This window comes from Prionailurus bengalensis, chromosome C1 (assembly GCF_016509475.1).
Source record: "Prionailurus bengalensis isolate Pbe53 chromosome C1, Fcat_Pben_1.1_paternal_pri, whole genome shotgun sequence".
Taxonomy (NCBI): domain Eukaryota; kingdom Metazoa; phylum Chordata; class Mammalia; order Carnivora; family Felidae; genus Prionailurus; species Prionailurus bengalensis.
Window position 1 is genome coordinate 152120526 of NC_057345.1, and position 26494 is coordinate 152147019.

A 26494-nucleotide genomic window follows, 5' to 3' on the forward strand; every position below is an offset into this window, starting at 1 on the left:
GACCTGGGGCACATGCCTTTATTAGCATTTGAGGGTGGAGTGCTTTGGGGTTGCTGGGCTAAGGCTGAATTGGTCAATTCAAATCAAAAGAGTAGGATTTTGGTAAGCCCCGGGGGGGTCTTTGGTTTTAGTGTTTATTTATTTTGAGAGAGACAGAGAGAGAGCATGTGGGAGAGGGGCAGAGAGCGAGGGAGAAAGAGATTCCCAAGCAGACTCCATGCTACCAGTGCAGAGCCTGATGTGAAACGTGAACTCGTGAAACCGTGAGATCACGACCTGAGCCAGAATCAAGAGTCAGACACTTAACCTACTGAGTCACCCAGGTGCCCCACCATGGGGTCTTATTTGGTTGGTCCCAGGGGAAATGCCCTGAGCAGTGGGCATAATGTTTATCAAGAGGGCTTTTAGAAGACACAGCAGGGATTTACATTTACCTGTAACTCTGCAGCTGCTATCTGGGCATGTGCACCAGGGAGGGCCTAGCGTATTATGTAGTGTAGCCAAACTCTCAACAAATATATATGTACACGTTTACTTATATCTAATTCTTGTGTGTTTCTATGCACAAATACACAGATATTCATGCACACATATACATACTAATACATCCAATTCGAGTCCACATAGTGCTTCCTTCCCTTTCTGATTTCATATCTGTTTCTCCTTTCTCATGCATTGGAAACCTGATTGCTAACAGTGTCAGAATTATTGTACTAACAACACTACTAAAAACAAACCTAGCTTTATGAACTAAGATTCTTTCTTTTTTAAAATGGCTATATATTTCTCTATTGCATGGCTGTATCTTAATCCATTCACCCAGTATCCTACAGATGGTATTCAGATTGTTTCTGGTTTTTATTTAATTAATTTATTTATTTGAGAGAGAAAGAGAGAGCACAAGCAGGGGAGAGGCACAGAAAGAGAGAGAGAGAGAGAGAGAGAGAGAGAGAGAGAGAGGATCTTAAGCAGGCTCCATGCTCAGTGTGGAGCCCGAAGTGGGGCTCGATCCCATGACCCCGGGTTCATGACCCGAGCCAAAATCAAGAACCGGTCGCTCAACTGACTGAGCCACCTAAGGGGCCCTTTTTTCTGATTTTTTGCAATGAACAATCAATATTCACAAGGAATAATCTCATTTACACGTAGCTTTAACGTTTTTGAGTGTGTATCTTTGGGTAAATTTCTAGAACCACAGCTCTTGAGTCAAAGGGCAAATGTGCAAGTGGTTTGGTAGAGTGTCAAGTTTCTCTTCATAAGGGTAATAACATTTTGCAGTCTCATCTGCAATGTTTGAAAGACTCTGTACCCACATCCCCATCAACAGAATGTACTGTCAAGCTTTTGAATTAGAAATAATATCTCAGTAGAGTTTTATTTTGTTTTATTTGCATACATTTTGCATGTTTAAATTCATTCAGGCAAAATTTATATACAGTGAAATGCACAGATCTTAAACGTGCATTATGCTGATTTTTGATAAATGTATACACCCACGTAACCCTCATCTCATTCAAGAAATAGGACATGTTCATCACTCCAGAAAGCAGTCTTGTGCCCATTCTATTCAAATCCCACACCATCTCCTCCAGAGGCAACCACTAAGCTCATCTACCGCCATTGCTTGCTTTGTTCTCTTCTTAAACGTCATATAAATAGAACCATGTAGTATGTTCTATTATGTATCTGGCTTCTTTTGTGCAACATGTTATTTGTAAGACTTACCTGTGTTGCTGCGTGTATTCAGTAACTTGTCCTATTTATTGCTGTGTAAAATTCCATTGCATGAAAACACCAGTTTTTCTGTTCATTCTCCTGTTGATGGACATTTGGGTTGTTTCTAGTTTTTTTTTTACTATTAAAAAAGTCACTAAGAACATACTTGTTCAAATTATATTCGTTCGTATACATACATTTTTTTTTTTTCTGATGGCTATGTAGTCCTCCATTTTGTCAATGTAACTTGATTCATTCTACCATTATCCTATGGAGAGATATATAGGTATTTAGGTTGTTTATAATAATCTGTTCTTTTTCATTAATATGTATAAGGTAAATGCATGTTTAACTTTATAACGAATTGCCAGTTTGCCTAAGTGGTTGCCCCATTTTATATTACTGCCAGAAACGTGTGGCAATTCTAGCTGTGCTATGTCTTTGCCACCATGTAGCCTGCTGGTTTTACACATTTGATATAAATGTATAATGCATTAATTCCATTTTACTGAATTTTTATTTGAGGAATGGGTGCTAATTTTTTTTCAAAGTCTATGCAGGGTATGTTAAGATGATAATTTTCTTTGTTTTTAGATATCTTAATATGCTGTATTACATGAATAGATTTCCTAAAATTTAGCCACTCTTGACAATTTTGGGATTAGTCAACTTTGGTCACAGTGTATTAATATTTCTAATATGCTTTTGAATTCTACTTACTGATATATTTTTAGGGTCTTTAAATCAATATTCAAAGTGAAATTAGTCCATAATTTTTATTTACTTTCTATCTTTAACAACTTTAGATATCAATGTTACGCCTCCTATGTAGATTAAAAAAAAAGGACATTCTTTTCCTTTATTCCCCCAGACTCATAGTTCCCCATAATTTTTGAAACATTGTGGTTACCCACTCTTTGAAAGTTTGATAGAAATTCCATGTGAAACCATCTGAACTTGGTGCCTTTTTACAAGGTGGTTCTTTGATACTTTTCTTCATTTCTTTTATGGAAATTGATTTATTTAAGCTTTTTAAATCTCTACTAGTGTCAATGTTTAAAATTATATTTTCTTTAAAATCTTATCTACCTCTCCTATATTTTCAAATATATTTGTTCAGCATTTTCAATAATCCCATAGTTGTTTTAATTTTATCTGTTTCAGTGGATTATTTCCCAATTCATTTTATTTTAAATATTGTTTCCTTTTATTTCTTGCTTAGAGTAGTTAGTGGTTTTCTATTTTGTTGTTTCTTTTCTTAAAATGGTGATTTTGATTTAATATTACTATGTTTTTTTGTTTTGTTTTCCGTACAGTTTCTTACTGTCTTAAACCTTATTTCCTTCTGAGAGTTTAAAAAAGATTGTCAATGTGTTTTGAATTAAAAAAAAATTCTAATGTTTATTTATTTTTGAGAGAGAGACAGAGTGCGAGTGGAGGAGGGGCAGAGAACAAGGGAGACACAGAATCCAAAGCAGACTCCAGGCTCTGAGCTGTCAGCACAGAGCCCGACACGGGGCTTGAACCCACAAACTGCGAGATCATGACCTGAGCTGAAGTCAGTCGCTAACTGACTGAGCCACCCAGGCACCCCGATGTGTTTTGAATTTTATCAGATGTATTTGCTACATTTATTGAGACTAGCATGTGATTTTTTTGTATTTATTTTTGTTAATGTTGTGAAGTACAGTGATTTTTTCTGTTTGCTTTGCAAATAATAAACCACTCTGGAATTCCTAGAATATACCTTGTTTCTCTGTACTGTAATATTCCTTTTACATATTGCTAGATTTGATCACTGATGTTTTGTACAGGATTTTTCACCTATGTTCGTGAACCAGATTGGTCTGTTGTTTTCCTTTGCTACAGAATCTTTGTCATATTTTTGTGTCAAGGTTGTCCTTGTCTCATAAAATGAGCAGGGAAATATTACTTATTTTTTCCTTATTTTGATGAGTTTATATAATATTGGTATATTTTATTCCTTAAATGTTTAGAAGAACTCACTTGTTAAGCCATCTGGTCCTGGATCTCTTTTATGGAAAAGTTTTTTTAAATAATAGATCCAATTTCCAAAATAGAGAACTATTAAGATTTTCCAATTATTTGTGTCTATTTTAGTAACATTTTTAGAAGACATTTGTCCATTTCATGTGGTTGTCAAAATTATCAGGCATATAATTTTACATAATATATTCTTATTACCCTTTTATTGTCTATAACATCTTTTTACCGAGGTCCCCTTTTATTATAGGTAATTTTTCTCCTTTTTTTTTCTTGCTTAGTCTTGCTAGGCATTTATTAATTTTAGTAATCTAGTCAAATAACCAATTTTTGGCTTTTTAAATTTTTTTTAATGTTTATTTATTTTTGAAAGAGAGAGAGAGAGACAGAGCGTGAGTGAGGGAAGAGCAGAGAGAGGGAGAAACAGAACTTGAAGCAGGCTCCAGGCTCTGAGCTGTCAGCACAGAGCCCGACATAGGGTTCAAACTCATGCTGGTTTTGAACTGCAAGATCATCACCTGAGCTGAAGCTGGATGCCCAGGAGCCTCTGGTCTTGTTATTTTTTATTGCCAATTTTATTTATTTATTTTCTCCCATCTTTTAAATTCTCCTTTCTTTTACTTTCTGGGATTTCTGAATTTTTTCCAGCTTTTTGAGGTACAAGTTTAAGCTAGTGAGTTCAAACTTGTTCTTTCCTAACAAACCCATTTAAAGCTATATTTTAACTTTATTAAAAAAATTTTTAAAATGTTTATTTATTTTTGAGAGAGAGAGAGAGGCAGAAACGCGAGCAGGGGAGGAGCAGCGAGAGAGGGAGACACAGAATCCGAAGCAGGCTCCAGGCTCTGAACTGTCAGCACAGATCCCGACATGGGGCTCAAACTCATGAACCTTGAGATCATGACCTGAGCCAGTCAGATGCTTAACTGACTGAGCCACCCAAGTGCCTCTAAAGCTATATTTTAACTTTAAACACTGCTTTAGTTCTCTCTCCGGTTTGTATTTATTGTATCTTCATTACCATAGGGTTCAAAGTATTTTTAAATTTCCTTTATGAGCTCCCCTTTAACTTACGGGTTATTTAGAAGTGATTACCTAGTTTCAAAAAAATTTTAAGATATCTTTTGTTTTTGGGGCGCCTGGGTGACTCAGTCGGTTAAGGGTCTGACTTCAGCTCAGGTCATAGTCTCACAGTCCGTGAGTTCCAGCCCCGTGTCAGGCTTTTTGCTGACAGCTCAGAGCCTGGAGCCTGCTTTGGATTCTGTGTCTCCCTCTCTCTCTCTGCCCCTCCCCTGCTCATTCTCTCTCTCTCTCTCTCTCTCTCTCTGTCCCCAAAATAAATAAAAACATTTAAAACATTTTTAAAAAGATATCTTTTGTTTTTGATTTCTACCTTAACTCTACTGTGGTGAGAATCTTTGAAATTTGTTGAAGACTTTTGATTAGCGTAAAGTTAATCTTGATAAATACTCTATATGCACTTAGAAAGAATATTCATCTGTTGTTACTGGGTACGTTGTTCCATAAACATTAAAATTATTTTGTTGATTGAGTTTATCAGATTTTATTGATTTTTCAACTATTGCTCTGCCAACTATTGGCCAAGTTGCTTAAGTCTTTCACTATGATTGAACTTTTCTATACTTTTAATTCTGTCATTTTAGACCTCATCTATTTTTTAACCTATATATGAACCACTATATATCCCCAATGGATTAATTACTTTATCATACTTAATGCTCCTCTTTATCTCTAATAATGCTAGTTTCTTTAGAGTCTACTTCCTGCTATTAATATATCAACACAAGCTTTCTTGTGTGAGCATTTGCATGTTACAACTTTTATAGTCTTTTTATTTTAACTCCTTATGTCTTTATGTACAGACTATGTCACTGGTAATGGTTCGACATTTTTTTTTATCTGGTTGGATAACTTTAGTCTTCAATATGAATATTTAGTTTATTAACATTTAGTATAAAACTAGTATATTTGGGATTATACCTGCCATCTTATTGTGGTTCTATTATAGGTGACCCTCATTATTTGCTGATTCCATATTTGCAAATTCACCTACAAACTTTTATTTGTAATCCCAAAATCAATCCAGCAATTTCATGGTCATTCATGGACATTCACAGAGTGGTGAAAAATTGAGTAGCTCTATGGACATTCCCAGCTGAGATAAAAAAAAAAAAAAGTGATGTTCTACCTTCTTTTTTCAGCTCTCATACTGTAAATAAATGTCTTTTTTATGGTCTATTTAGTGTCATGCTTTCCACATTTTTGTACTTGTTTTGGTGACTTCTCTTTTAAAAAAACAAAAAACAAACAAACAAAAAACCAGAGGGGACAGCATTTAGCAGAAAGCTGAAGAGCTGCACAGTCAAGTTACCCAGGGTGAAGAAAAAATGTTAAACCCTTCTCAGCAGTGCCTGCTGGCTCTGTTTCAGAAGGTTATATGGTGTGGAAAATGGTCCATTTGCAGGTAAACAAGGCAGGTTGTGTATGTAGATCAGGAAGCTACAGAAGAATTTTTAAAATACCTGCTAAGTGTTACAAGGAAAAGAGCGAGGTGGAAGAGGAGGTTTTTAATGCTTATGAGACTGGTATGTTTTACAAGGACATTGGCAAACAAACCTATATAAGGCATATGGCTTTATGTTGACAAAAATGGAGGTTTGTGGGAACTTCGCTCTGTATTTCCCCTAGCAGCCCAATGTTCATTAATTCAGTGTTTACCGTGGTTTTATGTAACATGACTACTATGAATTAATGAGAATTGATGTATTCATTTTGTTTTCTTTTCTCTCTGAAGGTTATTGGTTTTGTATATTCATTCTCTATCTTTCTAATATACTAAATTACCTTATTATTTGTAGTATTTTTCCATTTATTCTGTTGAGTTATTCAGATATATAAACACATCATCTTTAAGTAGATATAGTTTTAGTACATTCTTTTTCACTGTGCACTTTCTCTTATTTAATTACCTTAACTTCTTCAATTTCTTAGTACCTTTAAGACAGTGTTAAATAGTAGCCAAAATAATGGTGTCTTTTCCTTGTTTCTGAATCTAATGGGAATTTCTCCAATATATAGCATTAAGTAAACTGCAGACTTTTAGGCCAGTATATGTTTTATCATATTTAAAAAGTATCCGTCAATTTCTATCTTATCATGATTGAGGATTCAATATTGTGGTGTGCCTTTTTGGCATCTATGGAGAGGAGATTATGGTTTTCTCATGCCTATCAGTATGATGAATTGTATTAAAGGACTTTCTAATATTGAACTACTTCATATCCAAAGCATAATCCGCATCACTTCTTTTATATTTGTCTGGTTAATTCAACCTGAATCCTTTACTCCTTTATTCCCATCATTTAAACTTAGTTTATTTATTTTATTTTTTTAATTATTTTTTTAATGTTTATTTATTTTTGAGAGACAGAGAGAGAGAGAGAGAGAGAGAGAGAGAGAGAGAGAGAGACAGAGCACGAGCAGGGGAGGGGCAGAGAGAGAGGGAGACACAGAATCTGAAGCAGGCTCCAGACTCCGAGCTGTCAGCACAGAGCCCAATGCGGGGCTGGAACCGACTAACCGTGAGATGGTGACCTGAGCCGAAGTCGGTCTCTCACCCGACTGAGCCACCCAGGTGCCCGTAAACTTAGTTTTATAATTAAATATATAAAATGCTTGAATGAGTCTTATCTGAATATTCTCCAATAATTTCTTTGTTGGATGTTTTGCTTTTATCACATTGAATTCAGAGGCAGTCTAGGGTTTATATAAGCATGCTTGGACCTAAGTTAGGCCAACAAAACCCCAAACCACAAAGGTGACACTCACTAAAATAAAGCTTGGGCATTACACACACACAAACACACACACACACACACACACACACACACACACATATTTATTGTGGTAAGATACATGTAACATTAAATTTACCATCTTAACCATTTATAAGTGTACATACAGTTTAGTGATAATAAATTCATTCACATTGTTTTGCAATCATCACCATCTTCCATCCCCATAACTTTTTGAAAACCGAAATTCTATACTTATTAAACAATAACTTCCCATTCTCTCCTTCCCCCAGTCCTTGGTAACCACCATTATAATTTTTGTCTTTATGATTTTAACTACTTTAAGTACATCCTAAAAGTGGAGTCATATAGTATTTGTTTTTTTGTGACTAACTTATTTCACTCAGCATAATGTCCTCAAGGTTCATCCATGTTGTAGCATGTAGCATGAAATTTCCTTCATTTTTAAAAAAAAAATTTTAGTGTTTATTCATTTTTGAGATAGAGAGAGACAGAGTGCAAGCAGGGGAGGGGCACAGAGAAAGGGAGACACATAATCTGAAGCAGGCTCCCGGCTCCGAGCTGTCAGCACAGAGACCGATGAAGGACTTGAACTCACGAACTGTGAGACATGACCTGAGCTGAAGTCGGATGTTCAACCAAATGAGCCACCCAGGCGCCCCCAAATTTCCTTCATTTTTAAGGGTGAATTATTTCCCATTGTATGTCTATGACACATTTTGTTTATCCACTCATCAGTCATTAAACTCTTGGGTTGTCTCCGTATTTTAGCTATTGTGGATAATGCTGCTGTGAATAGGGGTGCACAAATAATCTCTTTGAGATCATGCTTTCAATGATTTGTGGTATATACCCAGAAGTGGAATTGTTGGGTTTGATGATAACTCTATTTTTAACTTTTTAAGGAACTGCCACACTATTTCCCACAGGAGCTACATCATTTTACATTCCCAGCAACAGTGCAAAAAGTTCCAATTTCTCCACATTGTATTTTTTGTTTGTTTGTTTGTTTGGTTTTTTTTGTTTTTAAAATTTTTTTTGTCAACGTTTATTTATTTTTGGGACAGAGAGAGACAGAGCATGAACAGGGGAGGGGCAGAGAGAGAGAGAGGGAGACACAGAATCGGAAACAGGCTCCAGGCTCTGAGCCATCAGCCCAGAGCCCGACGCGGGGCTCGAACCCACGGACCGCGAGATCGTGACCTGGCTGAAGTCGGACGCTCAACGGACTGCGCCACCCAGGCGCCCCTCCACATTGTATTTTTAATGGACAGTTGGACTCTTTTTAAAAGATACTTGAATCTATGTTTATAAGTGACATTCATCTGTAAAATTTTGTGCGATTTGTTTTCATATTTTAGTATCAATGTTATACTCACTCACCTCAGGAAATGAATGTACAAGCTTTTGTGTTTTCAGTATTCTGGAATAGTTTTAATAGTATTCATTATCTGATGTTTCAAGGTTAAGTAAAAATCCATTGCGAAATTATATGCTCCACCTGTTTTTTGTAGGGACATCTTTAAAACCTTTTTCTGCTTATTTAGTGGAAAATGATCTCTCTAGATTGTCCATCTATATTGAGGACAATTTTGATGAGCTATATTTTTTATACAGGTATTTTTTAAATCTGTTTTTAAATATATTAACATAGAGTTGTTCAAATTAGTCTTAATTAAAATTTTTTCTTTTTACTTTGATAATTATTTACTCTTTAACATTTCTTATAGTTTGTATGTTTTCACTTTTTTTAAAAAAACAGGTTTTTCAGGGATACCTGGTTGGCTCAGTCAGTTAAGTGTCTGACTCTTGGTTTCAATCAGGTCATGATCTCACGGTTTTATGAGTTCAAACCCCACATCAGGCTCTGTGCTATAGCACAGAGCCTGCTTGGGATTTTCTTTTTCTCCCTCTCTGTCTGCCCCTCCCTCACTCATGCTGTCTCTGTCTCTCCCAGATAAATAAATGAACTTTATTTATTTAAAAAAATTTTTTTAATGTTTATTTATTTATGAGACAGAGAGAGATAGAGCATGAACAGGGGAGGGTCAGAGAGAGAGGGAGACACAGAATCTGAAACAGTCTCCAGGCTCTGAGCTGTCAGCACAGAGCCCGTTGCAGGGCTCGAACTCACCAACTGCTAGATCATGACCTGAGCTGAAGTCGGATGCTTAACCGACTGAGCCACCCAGGGTCCCCAATAACACTTAGGATCTTAAAGTATTCTTCTTTCCGTAATAGTTTTTCCTTAAGTTTTACCTTCTGATGACAAAAGCACAATTCTGCTTTCTTTTATATCTGCCTGGTTAATTCAACTTGAATCCTTTACTCCTGTATTCCCATTATTTAAACTTAGTTTTATAATTGAAGATATAAAATGCTTGTATGAGTCTCATTGAATATTCTCCAATAATTTCTTTGTTGGGTGTTTTACTTTTCTCACATTGAGTTCAGGGGCAGTCTGAATTTTTGTTTTTGTAAGGGTGTTTGGACTTACGTTAGGCCAACAAAACCTCAAACTATAAAGATGACACTCACTAAACTAAGGCTTGGGCATCTAACCCTGACTGTGGTAATATGCTTTTTGATTTTAGTTCCCTACATAATATTCATTTTTTCCCTTTTCCTAATAAATATGATCCTGATTTTATATGCTGCTTAAAGGCAGCATTTCCCAGCCTCCCTTAGAGCCAGGATGTGGTCATGGGGCACGTTTCTGGCCAGCAAGACAAAATTGAAAATCTGAGGATTTCTGAGAGTGTTTCACTTTCTCAAAATCAGTTCATTGTATTTCTGATTGTTAATTCTCACTTCCTATACGTCTTATTCTTGTTTTCTTCCTCTTTTTCCTCTCTCTCTTCCTACCCATCTTTCACTTTTTTTCTTCTTCATCTTTCCCTGGAAGATGAACAGGAAACTGGGAGATGGGCCAGTCACCTTCCAATCTTAAGGTGACCATGGGAGGAAAGGCATTTGTTAACGATGGCAAAGCAGAAGGATAAAGACCATGTGCTATTACTAACATGTTTAGCTTTGGACCCCCTATGTCTGGATTTCTTGTATTATAAGAAACAAACACCTATATTGTTAACTCTCTGTGATTGGGATTGTATTACACATAGTTAAACAAATACATAACTAATAATTCACCTTCATGTCTACACTTACATGACTCCTTCCTTAGCTTTATTTCCCAATGTTGTCCCTTAGTTTGCTTCTTTTACTTAAGGGAAGATTAATCTTCTCTGGTTTTGACTTTTGTCATTCCTTTGGGCTTGATTCACATACTCTGTTTTATCCTTCCCTTTTCCATTCATTGGAGCCATGTGCCAGTTTTCTTAGCTGACTACCTCTCCTCTTTTGTATGAGGACATCCCATGGTTCTGAAGGCTGCTGCTGAACTGGAACATTCACAGCGATGTTCTCACACTTTTGACTCTGGTATAATGAAGATACAGTTTCTAAACCAAATTTTAGTTCCAAATGGAGCCTTTTAAGTCACCCATGGGTACATTGGTTTTGGAGTGGTAAAGGCAATGATTTGCATACAAGAAAGCATGGTGGACATTCCCCATCTCCATCAGGCCTGTAGGCTCTCTCAATACCCCAAATGCTGAACCCACACCTCCCTAAACTCTATGCCTGTCCCTTGGTGTGTGCTCCCCAGTGCAGTGGGTGAGAGAGCCAGCTCTGGTAAATGGAGTACACTCATAAAATTAGATCAGGGTCTTTGAGCAAGGGAGAAATCACAAACTTGAGCTGTAGTGCCACCTTTTGGAAAACAGAAGATAGGTTTCCAGCAGCCAGCCTGGTGAATCATAAGAACCAGAGAAGACACAAAAGCTTAAGAATTCTTCCACAAGAGGAAGTAGGAAGTCTAGAGTGGATGTATCCATAAAAGGTCAGAGAAGCCCCTCATATAATAGGACCAATGAACAATATATCCTACTTGAAGGCAACTAGTAAAGATTTGAGAGTGTGTCTACTACCTTGAATATGAAAGCAGCAATGCAAAACTCTAGAAGCACGAAGGATCAAGAACACATATCATCACTAAAAGATAACAATAATCCTCCAATTGCTGAACTCAAAGACACAGAATTTTGCAATCTAGTTGATAAATAATTCTAAATTGCTATTCTTAGGTAACCCAATGAGCTACAAGAGAACACAAAAAGACAATTCAAAGAAAATCAGGAAATTAATACATGAACAAAATGAGAAATTTAGCAAAGAGATAGAAATCATAAAAAGGACCAAACAAATTCTAGAGCTGAAGAATTCAGTGAATGAAATGAAAAATGCAATAGAAAGCATCTGCAGAATACAAAATATAAAAAGAGGTCGATTGTGACATCTAAAATATAAAGGGGGGCACCTGGGTGACTCGGTCAGTTGAGTGTCTGTCTGACTCTTGATTTCAGCTCTTATATCGTCATCCAAGGATTGTGGGATCAAGACCCGCATCAGGCTCCAAGCCTTCTTGGAGCAGCTGCAGCTTGGACCCACAGCAGGCTCAGCTTGGAGCCTGCTTAAGATTCTCTCTTTCCTCTGCCCCTCTCCCTTGTGCACGTTCTCTCTCTCTCTCTCTCTACATATATATATGTATATATATATATATGTATATATATATATATGTATATATATACATATATATATATTTAGAGCTTTTGTGGGGCTTTTGGTGGAGCTTTTGAATGTGAATTAAGTGAGGTCACTGTCAAGTTAAAATGTACTGCTTTATCTATAAGATGGTTTTATGTAAGCTTAGAGCAACCACAAAGCAAAAATCTAGAGAAGATTCACAAAAGATAAAGAAAGGGGAATCAAAAGCAGAAAAAGAGGCTGAGCCTTGCTTAATCCAGAATGGCTGCTATGATCTTTGTTGTTAAGGAAAAATGGTGATCCAGGTACCTGTGTAGCACCTAAGGATGGGGTAAAGCTAGAATCTGGACTTCAAGCCAGAGCCTTCAATGGGAGATCTCAGGTTTCAATGCCACGTGTTGGCAAAATGTTTGGTGCTCCACCAGCCTTATCTAATGCTTCCAGAAAGGCTTTGAGAACTGTTAACATAACTACAGAAAAGTCAGTAAAGACTAATGGAGCCCTCAAACAGAAATAGACAAAGTTCCCTGTGAAACAGATGACTGGGAAGACTGTTAAAGCAAAAAGTTCCATTCCTGCCTTGAGTGATGCTGATCTAGAAATAGAAAAATTCTTTCCTTTATATCCTCTAGTCTTCAAGAGTTTTGACCTGCTTGAGGAATATGAAATGGCATACCTCCTCTTGAAGAGAATGCTTCCCATGAGCCTGGATGAGAAGTGGAAGCTTGAAAAACTATTACATGTGGCTGCCTTTCCCCTCTAAAAATGCCCTCTTAACTCTGGAAGTATAATCTGCTGTGGTCTCCTTCAAGCATTCTGGGGGCCTTGGATGTTGAATTGCCACCTGCTTGCTATGACTTAAATATTTAAGTTTCTTAGCACTTTATAGTTTGTGGGTATGTATGTTTTTATGTTAATAAAACCATTGTTTAACAGAAAAAAAAACCATGTAAAATCACCAATTAACAAAGGGAAGCAGAAACAGAGGAAAAAAACAATTGGATTATAAAACAGCCAGAAAACAATGAATAGGATGGCATTCCATATCAATAATTACTCTAGGGGCACCTGGGTGGATCAGTTGGTGAAGCATCTGACTTTGGCTCAGGTCATAATCTCACAGTTTGTGAGTTCGAATCCCATGTCAGGCTCTGTGCTGACAGCTCAGAGCTTGGAGCCTGCTTCAGATTCTGTGTCTCCCTCTCTCTCTGCCCCTCTCCTGCTTGTGTTCTCTCTTTCTCTCTCAAAATTAAATGAACATTTAAAAAAATTACTCTAAATGTGAATGGATTGAATTCACCAATCAAAAGGCCTGGAGTAGTTGAATGGATTAAAAACCATGACCTAACTATATGTTGCCTATAAAAGATTCACTTTAGCTTAAAGGACACACATAGGCAGCTCAAACTGATGGGATGGAAAAAGATATTCCATACAAGTGGAATCCAAAAGAAAGTAGGGATGGCTATATTTACATCCGACAAAATAGACTTTAAGCCAAAGCAGTAACAGAAAAGAGAAGGTCATTATATGTTGATAAAGGGGTCAATTCATCAAAAAGATATAACAGTCATAAATATAGACACACCCTACATAAGAGCACCTAAATATATTAGGCAAATACTAACATATCTAAAGGCAGAAATGGATAACAATATAATCATAGTCGTAGTAGGGGACTGTAATACCCAAGTTTCAACAATGGACAGATTATCCAAACCAATAACCAACTAGGAAATGTTGAACTTGAACCATACATTAGACTAAATTAACCTAACAGACATTTCTAGAACATTCCACCCAACAGCAGCAGCATACACATTATTCTCAAGTGCATATAGAACACTTTCCAGAATAGATCATATGATAGGCCACAAAGCTGGTCTCACCAAATTTAAGAAGATAGAAGTCATACCAACTACCAACTATCTTTTCTTACCGCAGTGGTATGAAACTAGAAATCAACAAAGGAGACCTGAGAAGTTTCTAGGCACACATTCATGAACAACCAATAGATCAAAGAAGAAATCCAAAAGGAAATTTAAAAAAAATATTGAAACAAATGAAAATGGAAACATAGCACACCAAAATACAGAGGATGTTGCAAAAGCAGGGGGAAGTTTAAAGTGATAAATGTGTATATTGAGAAAATCAAAAGATCTCAAACAACCTAACTTTACATCTCAAGATCTAGAAAAACAAGAACAATTAAGCCCAAAGTTAGCAGAAGGTAGGAAATAAAAAAGATCAGAGTGGAAATAAATGAAATATAGACCAGAAAAACAATAGCTTTTTTTTTTTAAATAAACAAAATTGACTATGAGCATGTGACTCTTCAGGAGACAGCTGATACTTATCTCCAGATGAGATTTGTTTTGCAGGTTAATATCGCTTGATGATTTAATTTTTATTTATTTTTTTAAAAAAATTTTAAATGTTTTTATTTATTTTGAAGGAGCGAGAGAGAGCATGAGCGGGGGAGGAGCAGAGAGAGAGGGAGACCCAGAATTCGAAGCAGGCTCCAGGCTCTAAGCTGTCAGCACAGAGCCTGATGCGGAGCCTGATGCGGAGCCAGAACTCATGGAAAGCAAGATCATGACCTGAGCCAAAGCCAGACGCTCAACCAACTGAACCACCCAGGCGCCCCAACTGATGATTTAATTTTTAAAGATAAGCCAGAAATCAATACGTTTATATATTTTTTCAGGGTTGCCCACAAAGCACCGTGCAGCCATTCAAATCGTGAAGCCATGTCTGGGCACCAGATTTGGCTCATGGGCTATGAGCTTAGGAAGAAGGGGTGTTTGGAAGGAATGGGGTCATGAAGAAGAGAGAAGGCAGACAATGGTAAAGAAGCTTGAAAATTTTATTTATCTACCATTTATATATTGAAAGCAGAGCATTTTTATGACAAATGTTTCAAGAAGGAATTTCTCTTTCCAGTTTCACCACTGTGGCTACTAGTCCTTCCCTTATCTTATCATTACAATGCAGATATGTTGTGATTGAAATAATTTATATGTACAAATTACATCACAGAAAAGTAATTTCATTGCTAAATGTAAGCAGGTTAGGGTACTTCATCCAAAATAAGAAAAGGAGAGAATTCTGCACTTCCACATTTTAAAGCTGGTATTTTAACAACTCTTTGACCATGGTTTATTCCATTTACAATCTTTGGTCACACAATATTAAAAGAAAAGTTATTTATTGGCATGCAAAGCAATATGGCTTCAGGATACATCTCTTAAATTTACAGAACTTAAAATTTCAAATATTCCATGTGGCTGGCAGGTGATGTGAAGTGATCTTGAACAGTGACATACTTACTTCCTAGAAATTAAAAAAAAAAAAGGTAGTGATTTAACAATAGCTATGACACTTAGATGACACTTAGTAGTTAAGTTATCCAGAAAATATTTCAGTGATTTACTTTGATAAAATTTGTTCATCAATCTTTTCATCTTATAAATCCCTTAGTCTTTTCAACTCTTCAAACATTTGCAGAGACGACTTATCCTAAAGTTCCCCTATGATGAAATATTAAGTTTATGAAAAATTATAAAAAGCAATTATAACCTATGAAAATAAGTGGTTAAGTTTTGGTGTTTAAACTTTTACTACTATGCTTATTACAGTAAGGACATAATACCATGTATACTGGTGTTTTCCCATGTGCTAAAATGTCACCATAAATAGCAATTTTTAATGTGACATTAATATGCAAATGCCTTAACATCTGCATGTTTCATTCATATCTGTGTTCCTAATGCCTTATCCCTTATTGACACTCAGGAAATGTTTTTTGCAATAGAGGGGTAAATGAATAAATCTTACTGATGAAAAGTGAATATAATAATGTTTTCTTAAAGGATTCATAATTTCGATTATATACCAAGAGACTAAATAAAGACCCTCTTCCCCACACCGGGAACCACCTGTAGCCTGTATGATAATAGTTATGAAAGTTTTGATGGTTTTCAGAATTAACTAAAATGGTGTCACCTCTCAGTAATTTTGGTCTGAAGCAGCCAGTTTATAAAGTCCCGGGTGGCAAGATTGTCAAGAACTGTGTTCATCTCATCGGAGAAAGAGCCGTCGGCGTGTCTGCGGCGTAATTCTTCAACAATGGTGACTTCTTCTGGGAAACTGAAGGAATAAGGGCCAAATGAGTGGTTAAAGGTATTAAGTAAGTGCTTATTGACTGCTTATCCCTGGTAGCATGTGTGAGGGTCACTGAGAAAACAGTAAGTTTCTATTTCCCGGGGCGGGGGGGGGGGGGGGGGGCGGGAGGGGCCTGCTATGAAAAGCCTCACAGAAACCTGCATGTGGGCAAGGGAATGATTTAGGTAGGAAAAAGCAGAGTTGGGAACTGAAACCAGACCTAAGGAGTAACTTCATGCCCTTCTCAATATTCCGGGCTGCTTTGAATATTTTAGTGTATTGGCAGCACAGATGTTATTACTGAGACTAATTCGTCTATAAATCAGAAAAACGTATGATGTCTTGTAAAACTAGTGATTGTCTGAACAGCCTGGCAAAGTACAGGATTAGCCGATTAAAGTTTAGTGCATATAACATTTCCTCTTTGAATGGTTTGCTCTAGCAGAAATTTTTGCAGTACATTAAAACACTACAAAATATCCTCAAGTGTAAGTGACTATTTTACCAATTAGTTTCATCGGTTTGATCATGTTTTAAGTCAGTAACAATACTAGTTTCCTTTTGCCTTAAGCTCTCTTTAAGGCTCAGTGAACTTGTTTTAAATCTCACTTAAGAAAAAAAAAAGAGTTGAACATGAATTTCCTGCCTCTCATATTTCAAATGTCAATCAAAATGATCAGGAGAAAATGAGATGGTTCAGGAATCTGTTTGGTTGTGGTAAGTTCCAAGAAAGTCCCAAAAGGCTCTAGCTTCATTTTCAACTTTGACAATTTGGTGATTGTCTATATGACAGCCCTATTAAAAAAATGGGCATATTGTTAAATCTATGACTGTTCCCACGTATCTGTGCTTTGAGGGTCATTTCATTACACATCTTAAATTGTCTTCCTTTTAGTCTTCATCACATTTTTACCTGAATCCTGACACACACACACATATATATGATCCCATGTGTAAATATTTACAGTCGGACTTTCTGTTTTCAGCATTGTGTCTCCTTTTTCCTTAAACCTAGTTTTCCCAAGACAGTTCTCGTTTAAGCCGGTTGTCTTCGTACAGTTATCAAAAAAGCATTCTACTTGTTATCAAGAGTGTTCTGGATTGACAAATGAATGCCCTAATTACAATGCCACTCTAATAGAGAATAATAATTAATTACAAATATTATTAATCCTTGCTATCAAAAGTAAAACAGACTAGACTTTTGTAGACTGTCTCCCACCAATATGAGTTATTTCCTCACTTTGTGAGACTATACTAATTGCTTCTGTAATCCAGATCCATATATAGATAACTGTAGTCTAAGTTTTCAGCATCATGCAAAAAAAAATGTTAAATAAGAATGTACAGACTTACTCTCGCCTTCCCCGGCCTTTCACCAGCCAAGCAATGAATTCCTTGGCAGCTTGGCCTTCCAAATAAGAACTTACATCACTGGTAAAGGTCCCTTCAGCATGTCTCTCAAATTCATCATGACGTTTGGCAATGTTATTCCTGAACGAAATGTGAAAGTTAAGTTGAAGATCTGTCTCTTTAGCAATATGGTTCTCACCTTTAAACAGTGCAGCCTGGGGTTCAGGATCCTATGTAGAAGGGGCTGAGGGAGATTTGGGAGATGAGGGTAGCCGGGGGATCATCCTGAAGCTACATCAATTACCTGGAGTGAAGGATGATGGGACAGGGCTAGTAACAATGAAAGTGGGCTAAAGCCCCTCCACTCTATCGGCTTACTCATTTTCGGCTCCCCTGCTTGTCTGTGCCATTGATTATTAAAGCTGCATTCACTTCAGTCTCAATATAAGTGGGTTCTGCACCGTGCTGTGCTACTTGCAGATAAGACGGCTGTTTGTTATTAGTCCACATGGGGTCAGAGTTAATGCAATGCTTCTAGGGAAAGCCAAGGGCCATCTCAAAATCCAGCAAAAGGACCACAGGATAATGGACTAAAGGAAACGTGTGATGGGCCAGCAACGAGGAAAGCGAAGAAGAGGGCTCCATTTCACCCTCAAGCATGTGCAGAGTGCTCTGTGTAGGTGGGTGACGAGCCACCCTCAGTTTCCCTGATGTGTGTTACCCCAGAAGGTTTATCTGAAACACACAACAGAAACTGCCTAAGAAAATAATTGTCTCACATTAGTTTACCAAGTTGTGGCATTCTTTTTCTAGAAATGAGGACAGCTGTTTCCATTTTTTTTTTTCAAATTTCTGATTTTCCACATTTTACCAAAGGCCTCATCTCTAGTCCTTGGCAGGAACTTTTCCCAGTGTCTCTTCTGGCCATGACCATCATTTCTGTAGCTGTAACTTTCACTTAAGAACTTTTGGTCAATCGTTCTGTCTCTCCTGTTTCTCCTGTTGGCTTGTGTCTACTCTCTTGCTCTCCCTTCCTCTCTCCCTTCTCTTTTATTTTTTTTAAATGTTTATTTCTTTTTATCTTTAAGAGAGAGAGAGCATGAGCAAGGAAGGGGCACAGAGAGAGGGAGAGAGAGAATCCTAAGCAGGCTCCGTGCTGTCAGCAAAGAGCCCAGTGTGGGGCTGGATCTCATGAACAATGAGATCATGACCCGAGCTGGATGCTTAAGCGACTGAGCCACCCAGGCACACCTCTATTCTATCCAGACAAATCTATGCCCTTTCCTGATTTTTAGATTCCTTTAGCTACTTTGTATGCATAACTCCCTTCCCCTTGTGGGCCATCCTCCAAAGAAATTGTGAAATTCCACCATCTCTGTGAAACCCTTGCAGATGATTTCCTCCAGTAGCCTAGATGTAGCAAAAAACCCAACACTGTCAAAGAAAATCCAACATTAAAATGTATGCCTTACGATAGGCTTGTGTTCTTATTTGCCTTCTTCTCTCTTTATGCTGTGCAGCTAGGCTGTAATTTTAAATGTGTATCTTGGATTGTATTCTACAAGAAAAAGACTGCATCTGTTTCCATTCCTTACCATGATTAACTTGGCTAGAGGATACTTTGAATGTGATCACAATCATGAGTTTGAACCCTACAAGGGAATGGTGAATTCTCTGTATCTTTTGGTCAGAAATTAGATTCCTAATCTTGCAGGTTAACAAAAGTCAACTTCTGATTTTAAAGGAAAATGGCCCAAGAAGGTAAATATTGCTAAGACCACGGGTGGGAATATAAAGTCTAAGTCCCATTGGAGGGTAGATAAGGGGACTGAAGGGGTGAGAGGGTGGGACGTTCAAGGAATAATACAAAGGACAGTATCACCAACCTTGAAAATCACCAAAATTGGAAGAGCCTATGTGCACTAACTGATGAACATGATAAAAAAAACAGGAGAAATTTTAGACATATTTATGTAATATATTTGTGTGCAAATTTTGGACTAGGTTCAGACTCTTACTTGTTCCTCTTGGTGTTCATCAACCACTGCACGAAATCCTGCGCACGCCTGGAATCCAGATACTTGCTATAGTCACTGGTGAATGTGCCTTGAGAATGGCGTTTGTCCTCAATCATCTGATCCGGATCATTGAGCGGGTCTGTCTGAGGAGCTGGGAATGATCTGTAAAGAACAGTGATGGGTACAACTAAATCTCTCCCCAAGAGTAGAATCACTTCAATAGTACCTCTCTACAAAATACTGCACCGTATGACGCTGGAAGGCAGGTGCCTTGAGTATTTCAGCGGGTAGTTCGGAGACACCTTGGCTTGCCATGGGAATTCCATAGTTGTATTGGAATTGAATACACTTTGATTCTGAATTCTAGTAATAGATTTTTTCACCTGGCTTCTTTTTTTCTGAAATGGGATTAAATAAATCTTTTTTCACTTAATTCATCTACTCATGATTGTGCTAATAATGACAGAAGAGATCAATGACTTGAATATTTTAAAAGAGTAAAAAATTCCACATCATTTGCTGGGCAGCAGATTTATGTTCCTAATTTTGTTTTGCATATATTCATATAAAAAAGTTTAGTTACCTGGGTATATTATAGCTAATGCTGGAAGAAAGACAAACATTCAAAGAAAGACAAAAGAGGTGTATATGTGGCTCGGTTGATGAAGCATCAAACTCTTGATTTCAGCTCAGGTCATGATCTCATGGTTCATGGGTTTGAACCCCACATAGGGCTCTGTACTGACAGGGTAGAACCTGCTTGAGATGCTCTCTCTGCCCCTCCCCCTCTCATTCTCTCTCTCTCTCTCTCTCTCTCTCTCTCAAATAGATTAAAAACATTAAAAAAAAAGAAAGACAAGAAAAAGTACACTTGATAATTTGAAACTGTATAGTTGATAGTACGCATGCTAGAAATCAACAGTTCATTGGCATGGTAAATATGGGGAAATATTCAATGTGATTAATACTCAGAAATAGAAATGAGATACTATTTTTACCTGTCAAATTAGTGAAGATTAAATACTGGGGAGGATAGTGTGAGAGAAGTATTTCTATACTGCTGATGGGAATGTGTATGTGTGTGACTTTTCTGGAAAGCAAGTTGGCAAGATAATATAAAAAAATTAGACTCATTCAAAACCCTTTGACATAGTAATTCTACTACTAGAAATCTATCCTCAGAAAATAGTAAGAAATCTAGGGGGGAAATGTTATTTGCAGTATTCTTTGTGGGAAAATTTGAAGAATTCTTAAGTGTTCAATAAAGGAAGAATAGCTAAATAAATATTGTACATTTATGAGACGGAATAGAATGCAAGCATTAAAGGTCCTACATATAATAGGTATTTTTAATGATATAAGAAAAAACTAGCAACATAATGCTAAGAGAAAAAAAAAACATCGTATCTGGAATACGTTTATACACCATACACGTAAGATACAGGAAAGTAATATACCAAATTTCAAAATTATTAACAGTTTTCTCTGAATAATGAAGTTTGAGCACTGAAAACAAAATTGTGTGTTTTTAAAATAGTTTCTATCATGAACACATATGACTTTTATAGCTAACAACTAGCCATTATTTTTAAAAAAGACACAAAGTTGGTATGAATCATTAAAATAATCTATTCTACAGTATGTAATGAATGTACAGATAGGATCAACTGAAGATTCGAAAGAGCTATAATTTACTGTGTAATAAATTTTCAACATTGCCCACCCCTTTGGGTATGAAACAGCACATACTCTGATCTATACTGCAGAAAAGCCTGTATCACAATGATACCTTGAACATTTGGAAAATGTGCAGAGTATTTTACTGAGACCTATTCACGAACCATAGTTTTAACAGGCTGTATTCTAACCATAATATCATGTTAGTTAAAGTCTAGAGATTTAATACCTGGATTTCTCCTCTGTGTCTTGGAGGGAACGTTGCCAGCTGCCTTGTACCAGCATTACAAACAATCCGGCCACAAAGTAAATGCTTTTCATTTTTGCTGCCTGTGGGAACACAGAGTCAGGGAGGGGGGTGTGCGGGTGGGGGGAGACAGGCAACCACATTTAAACCTGTCCAATTAGATTAGTTCAATTTTGACTAAGTAAATATTACAAATAGAAAGTATAAGCTAGTCATCAACTTTACTCTGATTATATTTCCTGCTTCATTTCAGATAGTAGATTATATTTTTCCCCAGATTTTGGGGGTGACAAAAAAGGATACAAAAGATATGTTCCACCCAATTAAAAAAAAAAAGCAATGTACCACCAACTAAGCTCTTTCATTAGTGTAGGACACTTGTGTTAATGATCAGAAAAGGCTCATTTCCAGACTTGAAATTAAAAATGTCCATGATAAACATTTAAAATATCTACTGTAGATGATATGCTACATATGGTTAGCCTGAATGGCACTTTATCCATAATGCCACCCCCTTCACTATCAGTCTGGCTTTCAATTAATAGTCCTTCACTTCCAAGCATTTACATTATACTGCATTTCAACCATCTTAAAGCAGCCTCAGGCTACAACTTGGCATACCAGCTGTCGGTTCAGATGTATTATTCATTTATATTTTAAATAGTGTAACTTGGTCTAGACTTTGTAATTATAAAGCGGCCAACAGATTTGAGGTATTTTAGGGTGCTTTGACCTGTTCTAAATTAAAGGGAAAAATCATTTTAAAGACAAGCAATTTGCAACAAAAACTAATGCTTCTGGCAACTTGAACAATCACAACCAAGAAACTAAGAGATCACTGTCATAAAGAAAATTAATGCTTGCTTCTGAAGTCTTGGTAGTCCCCAGGTTGTTTTATAATTGGACTTAGTCCAGGATACGTCATTCACCGCTACTGACACCCTAGGCTTGGTTGTGGGATACACCTGGTTGCTTGTCTTCGTATCTCAAGCAGATGCCCTGTGAAGCCATTGGATGCCAAGGACCTGATGATGCAGTGTGGACGGGATGGGGATCAATATGAATGTGAGCAGCATGACCCCACAGGGCACGCTTCTCTGTTTACCGAATGGAACCTTTGAGTCCAGTATTGGTCATGGACTTCTCTCTCCTACCTTTAAGACCGACCGTGTTTACTTTGAGAAGTGGGGATTTCAATCCATGTTTGATTATGCTTATCCGTAAATGATTTGAATGAGTACTTCTGGCAAATGGCATTTGGTTTGAAATAAGGATTTTATAAATATTAACATTTTAAACTATCAATCTTTTCTTGAACATCCTAGCCATATTTACTATCTGTCTTTGGCACTAAAACACGCAGACTGTAGTACCTGCAGTGGTATTTTTTTTTCTTTGAAATACTGTCTTTTTAGATTAAGTGGTCAATTAGACAAAGTAACACATTAGGAATTACAGGTTCACCCTTCTTCATTCATCAGTATTAAGTTCCTTATCTGGCATTTCGCTCTGGGTCAGTTCATCTAGTTGGCAAACTTAGGAAACTTTGTCATCTACGCAAGTTGTGTCTTCTGATTATAATTCTCAATTGAAAATTCATACTTTGGGGAATTTTTTAAAAAAATTATGGTGGCAAGCATTTCTTTTTAGGATTGCCCCACTGTTAAAAGTCAATGTAGTCCTAGGGGCGCCAGGGTGGCTCAGGTGGTTAAGCGTCTGACTCTTGATCTCAGCTCGTGTCATGATTTCAGGGTTCATGAGTTTCAGCCCTGCATTTAGGCTCTGTGCTGACAGTGAGGAACCTGCTTGGGAATTCTCTCTCTCTCTCCCTCTCTCTGCCCCTCCCCTCTCATGCGTGCTCTCTCTCTCTCTCAGGATAAATAAATAAACATTAAAAAATATTTTTAAAAAGCCGGTTTAGTCCTAAATAATCCCTTCTACGCAAAGATCCAAAAAATTTTACGATATTTTCTAGTATGTTTTACAGAGGCAGATTTAGAACAGGTGGGATTTTGCCACTGTGGGAACTGAAAGAGAAGCAACTGTAGGGAAGTGAGTATCTTCAGTCCTCTACAGTCAACAAAATGAGTTCTACTGAAAAAGGAACTGATTTTTAAGATGTCAGTTATTCATTTAGTGGAAGCCTATGGAATTGTGAACATTTGAAGAATCAGATTAATTGTTTGAATACCACTCCTGAGAAAGCAAATATTTACGTTATTTTAGCTCCACCTCCTGCTCAATAAGAGAAGAATTTTAATTACCCCCCTTTAGGCAGTCTAAGGAGAGAATCCGCAGTTTTTTTAAAGAACCACATATTGCCATTCAAATTTAAAGGAAAATATGGTAACGATAGTATTCTCTGTGTAGGAAGCCTTTTAGAAAGATTAACCTTAGACCTAGATAAGGTGACATTATATCATATCCCTAAACATATTGGTGTTGTAGGCCAAATAAGTCCTTTTCAAACCGGTTGGCTCATTTCCTCTGCTAAGTCCTTCGTGCACATGGCAAAAACACACCCCTTGATCATTTTCTCCTTTGAGGATCTTTGTAAAATTGTTCTTTGTCCTTAAGAAGTTAAATGGGTACTTTAGAACATCTTGTTTTTTTCTGAAGAGACTTACTAAATTTCCTTTCAGGATGTGGACATTTTAGATATATTATTTATTATTATTGGTCTTCAATCCCTGGGAGGTAATTATTCATCAGTGGTTTACCTCAGTTCCATCCAAAGACTTCTTAATAACTGACTATATTTTTTTCTGCACCAAATATGCTATGTCTCATTTACAGTGAACTGATTTCACGGACGTTGATTTTTTGATAGACTTATCAGAAATTTGAATATTTGAAGGATAATGTTGACTCTGTTCTTTTGGAAAGCCATAAGTTTTCATTGGTAAGGAGCAATTGCTGTTATAGCTTCTCTAATGGACACATTTCTGCTGAATTTAAAAGGCGCCTTCTGTTCAAAGTAGTATATACATTTATCAAACCCTAGCAAAATATTTATTTTTCAAAATGTTAACCATTTACTTTTAAAATGCAGTCCTCATAACTGTTAAATCTTACAAGGGCATTGATTTGAATCTTTGTTTTTCTTTCTATTTTATATCTTTAAATTGAATTGTTTATCCAATTCGCTTTTCAGCTTCATTATGTTGAAATAAATATATGTAAATGCGTTTTATATCACTTTTTCATCTCGATTCCGCCCCCTGTATTATGATTAATAAAGTATAAGATGAAAGAACAGCACTTAATTCATAATACTTTGCCCCATAAAAATACTTAACTGTACCCCAAACAAGATTTACAATCTTGCAATCACTCCCGATTCGTCTTACCTTCTGACACTTGACTGGAACAGAGCAGGCGGAGAGAGAGCGAGCCCTCTTTTCGGAACTTTGGATGTGTGTGTCCTGAGCCCTGTACTTCTGCAGCACAGTGCACTGTATTTATATACTCTCAGCGTTGTTTAGACTCACAGATATTACGCTGACAGTATAAATTTCTCATCTGTAAATAATGAGTTTTTGTTACAAACGATTTCACTCGCCTACTCACTTTGCTCATCTGCATTCTAAGCTTATATTGGGTGGGACCTCGGAGACCAGGAAACTTTTTATTTACTCTCTTGCTTTTTTTTTGTTGTTGGGAATGGAAAGGGCAGTTTGGAAATTCACCCTTCACCCTCAGTCAGGCATGAAAATCACTTAAGTACTCTAAAGTGAATTTTGATGCCGAAGACAAAAAACCCGTGAAATTACATAGACTATGGCTAACTAACCTCACTTTGAGCAGGGTCTCATTTGGGGGTCTCACAAGTCCTCCCGTTTGTTGTTTCATTATGATGCATTCATCTGAATGCAATAATCAGTTCATTCTATCATCTACCCAAGTAATAAATCATTTGCTCAACACATACTCAATCAGAATTTTCTCATCCCCACCCCCTACGAAATTTATTTGTACTATTTTCTAGAGGAATTTTTTAAAAATATCAATTAAGACCTAATGTGTCCTGTTGTGGAAAATTGGATTCAGGCAGAAAGGATACAGCAAAATGAGGATTAAACATCCAAGATAGGTAATGATAATAAGACAGGAACTAGTATTTCTTTTTTCTTCTAATGGATATGTAAAGACTAACTGTTGAGAGACCCGGACACTAATTCACAAAAGAGAAAATGTGAGGAAAACTGTTGAGATGAGATGCATATTGTCACATTTCCTGAGCTTTGTGACCCACCACTTAGGACTTTAAAGATATACAGGATTTAGCAGACACGAGTCTGGTCACTTTAGAGAAAGAGAGAAATGTGAAGTGACCTGGACAGGTGGCATGAGAACAGTGTCAGTGTAATTAGATTTTAGTCTGGCTGCTATCAACAAGCTGTGTGACTGTGGTCGAGTCACATCCTTTCTTTGTGCCTCAGCTTCCTCATTTGTAAATGAGAGGGTTGGTTAAATGACTGTTGTGAAATAAAAATGTGATTCCATATGACAAAAATCATTGCACCATTTCCTAGCTAGATTCCAATATTTGAACACCATCAAGTGCATGCCAAAGCTAATGACTTTTACCGAAGTAAATCGTGGAAGCAGCTGGAGAAACATTCCCGGGGAACTTAAACTGTTTGATCATGGTTTGGACCCACTATTTGATGTAAAGCCAGTTAAAGGCCACAGAGATCAGTTCTATGTGAAATTGGGAGACCTCAGGAAAGGGGTTTGTACTGGTGATTACCGATGGTATAAAGCCTTGCTAATCCAAGTATGGTCCAAAAACCAGCATCACCTAGGAGCGAGCTGGCTAGAAATGCAGACTCTCAGGCCCAAGTCCAGACTTACCCAGTAAGAATTTGCAT

At 37.0% G+C, this 26494-nt stretch overlaps 1 protein-coding gene and 1 pseudogene across 2 annotated transcripts; one reads left to right on the plus strand and one right to left on the minus strand.

The window, feature by feature from the left end:
- The first annotated feature begins 12422 nt into the window (after positions 1-12422).
- Positions 12423-13125, plus strand: LOC122479686 (annotated as a pseudogene).
- Positions 13126-15009: 1884 nt separating this feature from the next.
- GCG (glucagon) lies at positions 15010-25055 on the minus strand. 2 transcript variants are annotated; one of them, XM_043573438.1, is made up of 6 exons: positions 24971-25055; positions 21603-21703; positions 19697-19858; positions 17682-17819; positions 16167-16310; positions 15010-15494 (listed from the first exon to the last, which is right to left on the minus strand). In XM_043573438.1, the coding sequence occupies exons 2-6, from the start codon at positions 21692-21694 to the stop codon at positions 15488-15490; spliced, it is 543 nt and encodes a 180-aa protein (XP_043429373.1). In that variant the 5' UTR covers positions 21695-21703; positions 24971-25055; the 3' UTR covers positions 15010-15487. The 2 variants fall into 2 exon arrangements, with proteins under 2 accessions (XP_043429373.1, XP_043429374.1); XM_043573439.1 differs by lacking the exon at positions 15010-15494 and having other exon boundaries at positions 16163-16310.
- Positions 25056-26494: the final 1439 nt, after the last annotated feature.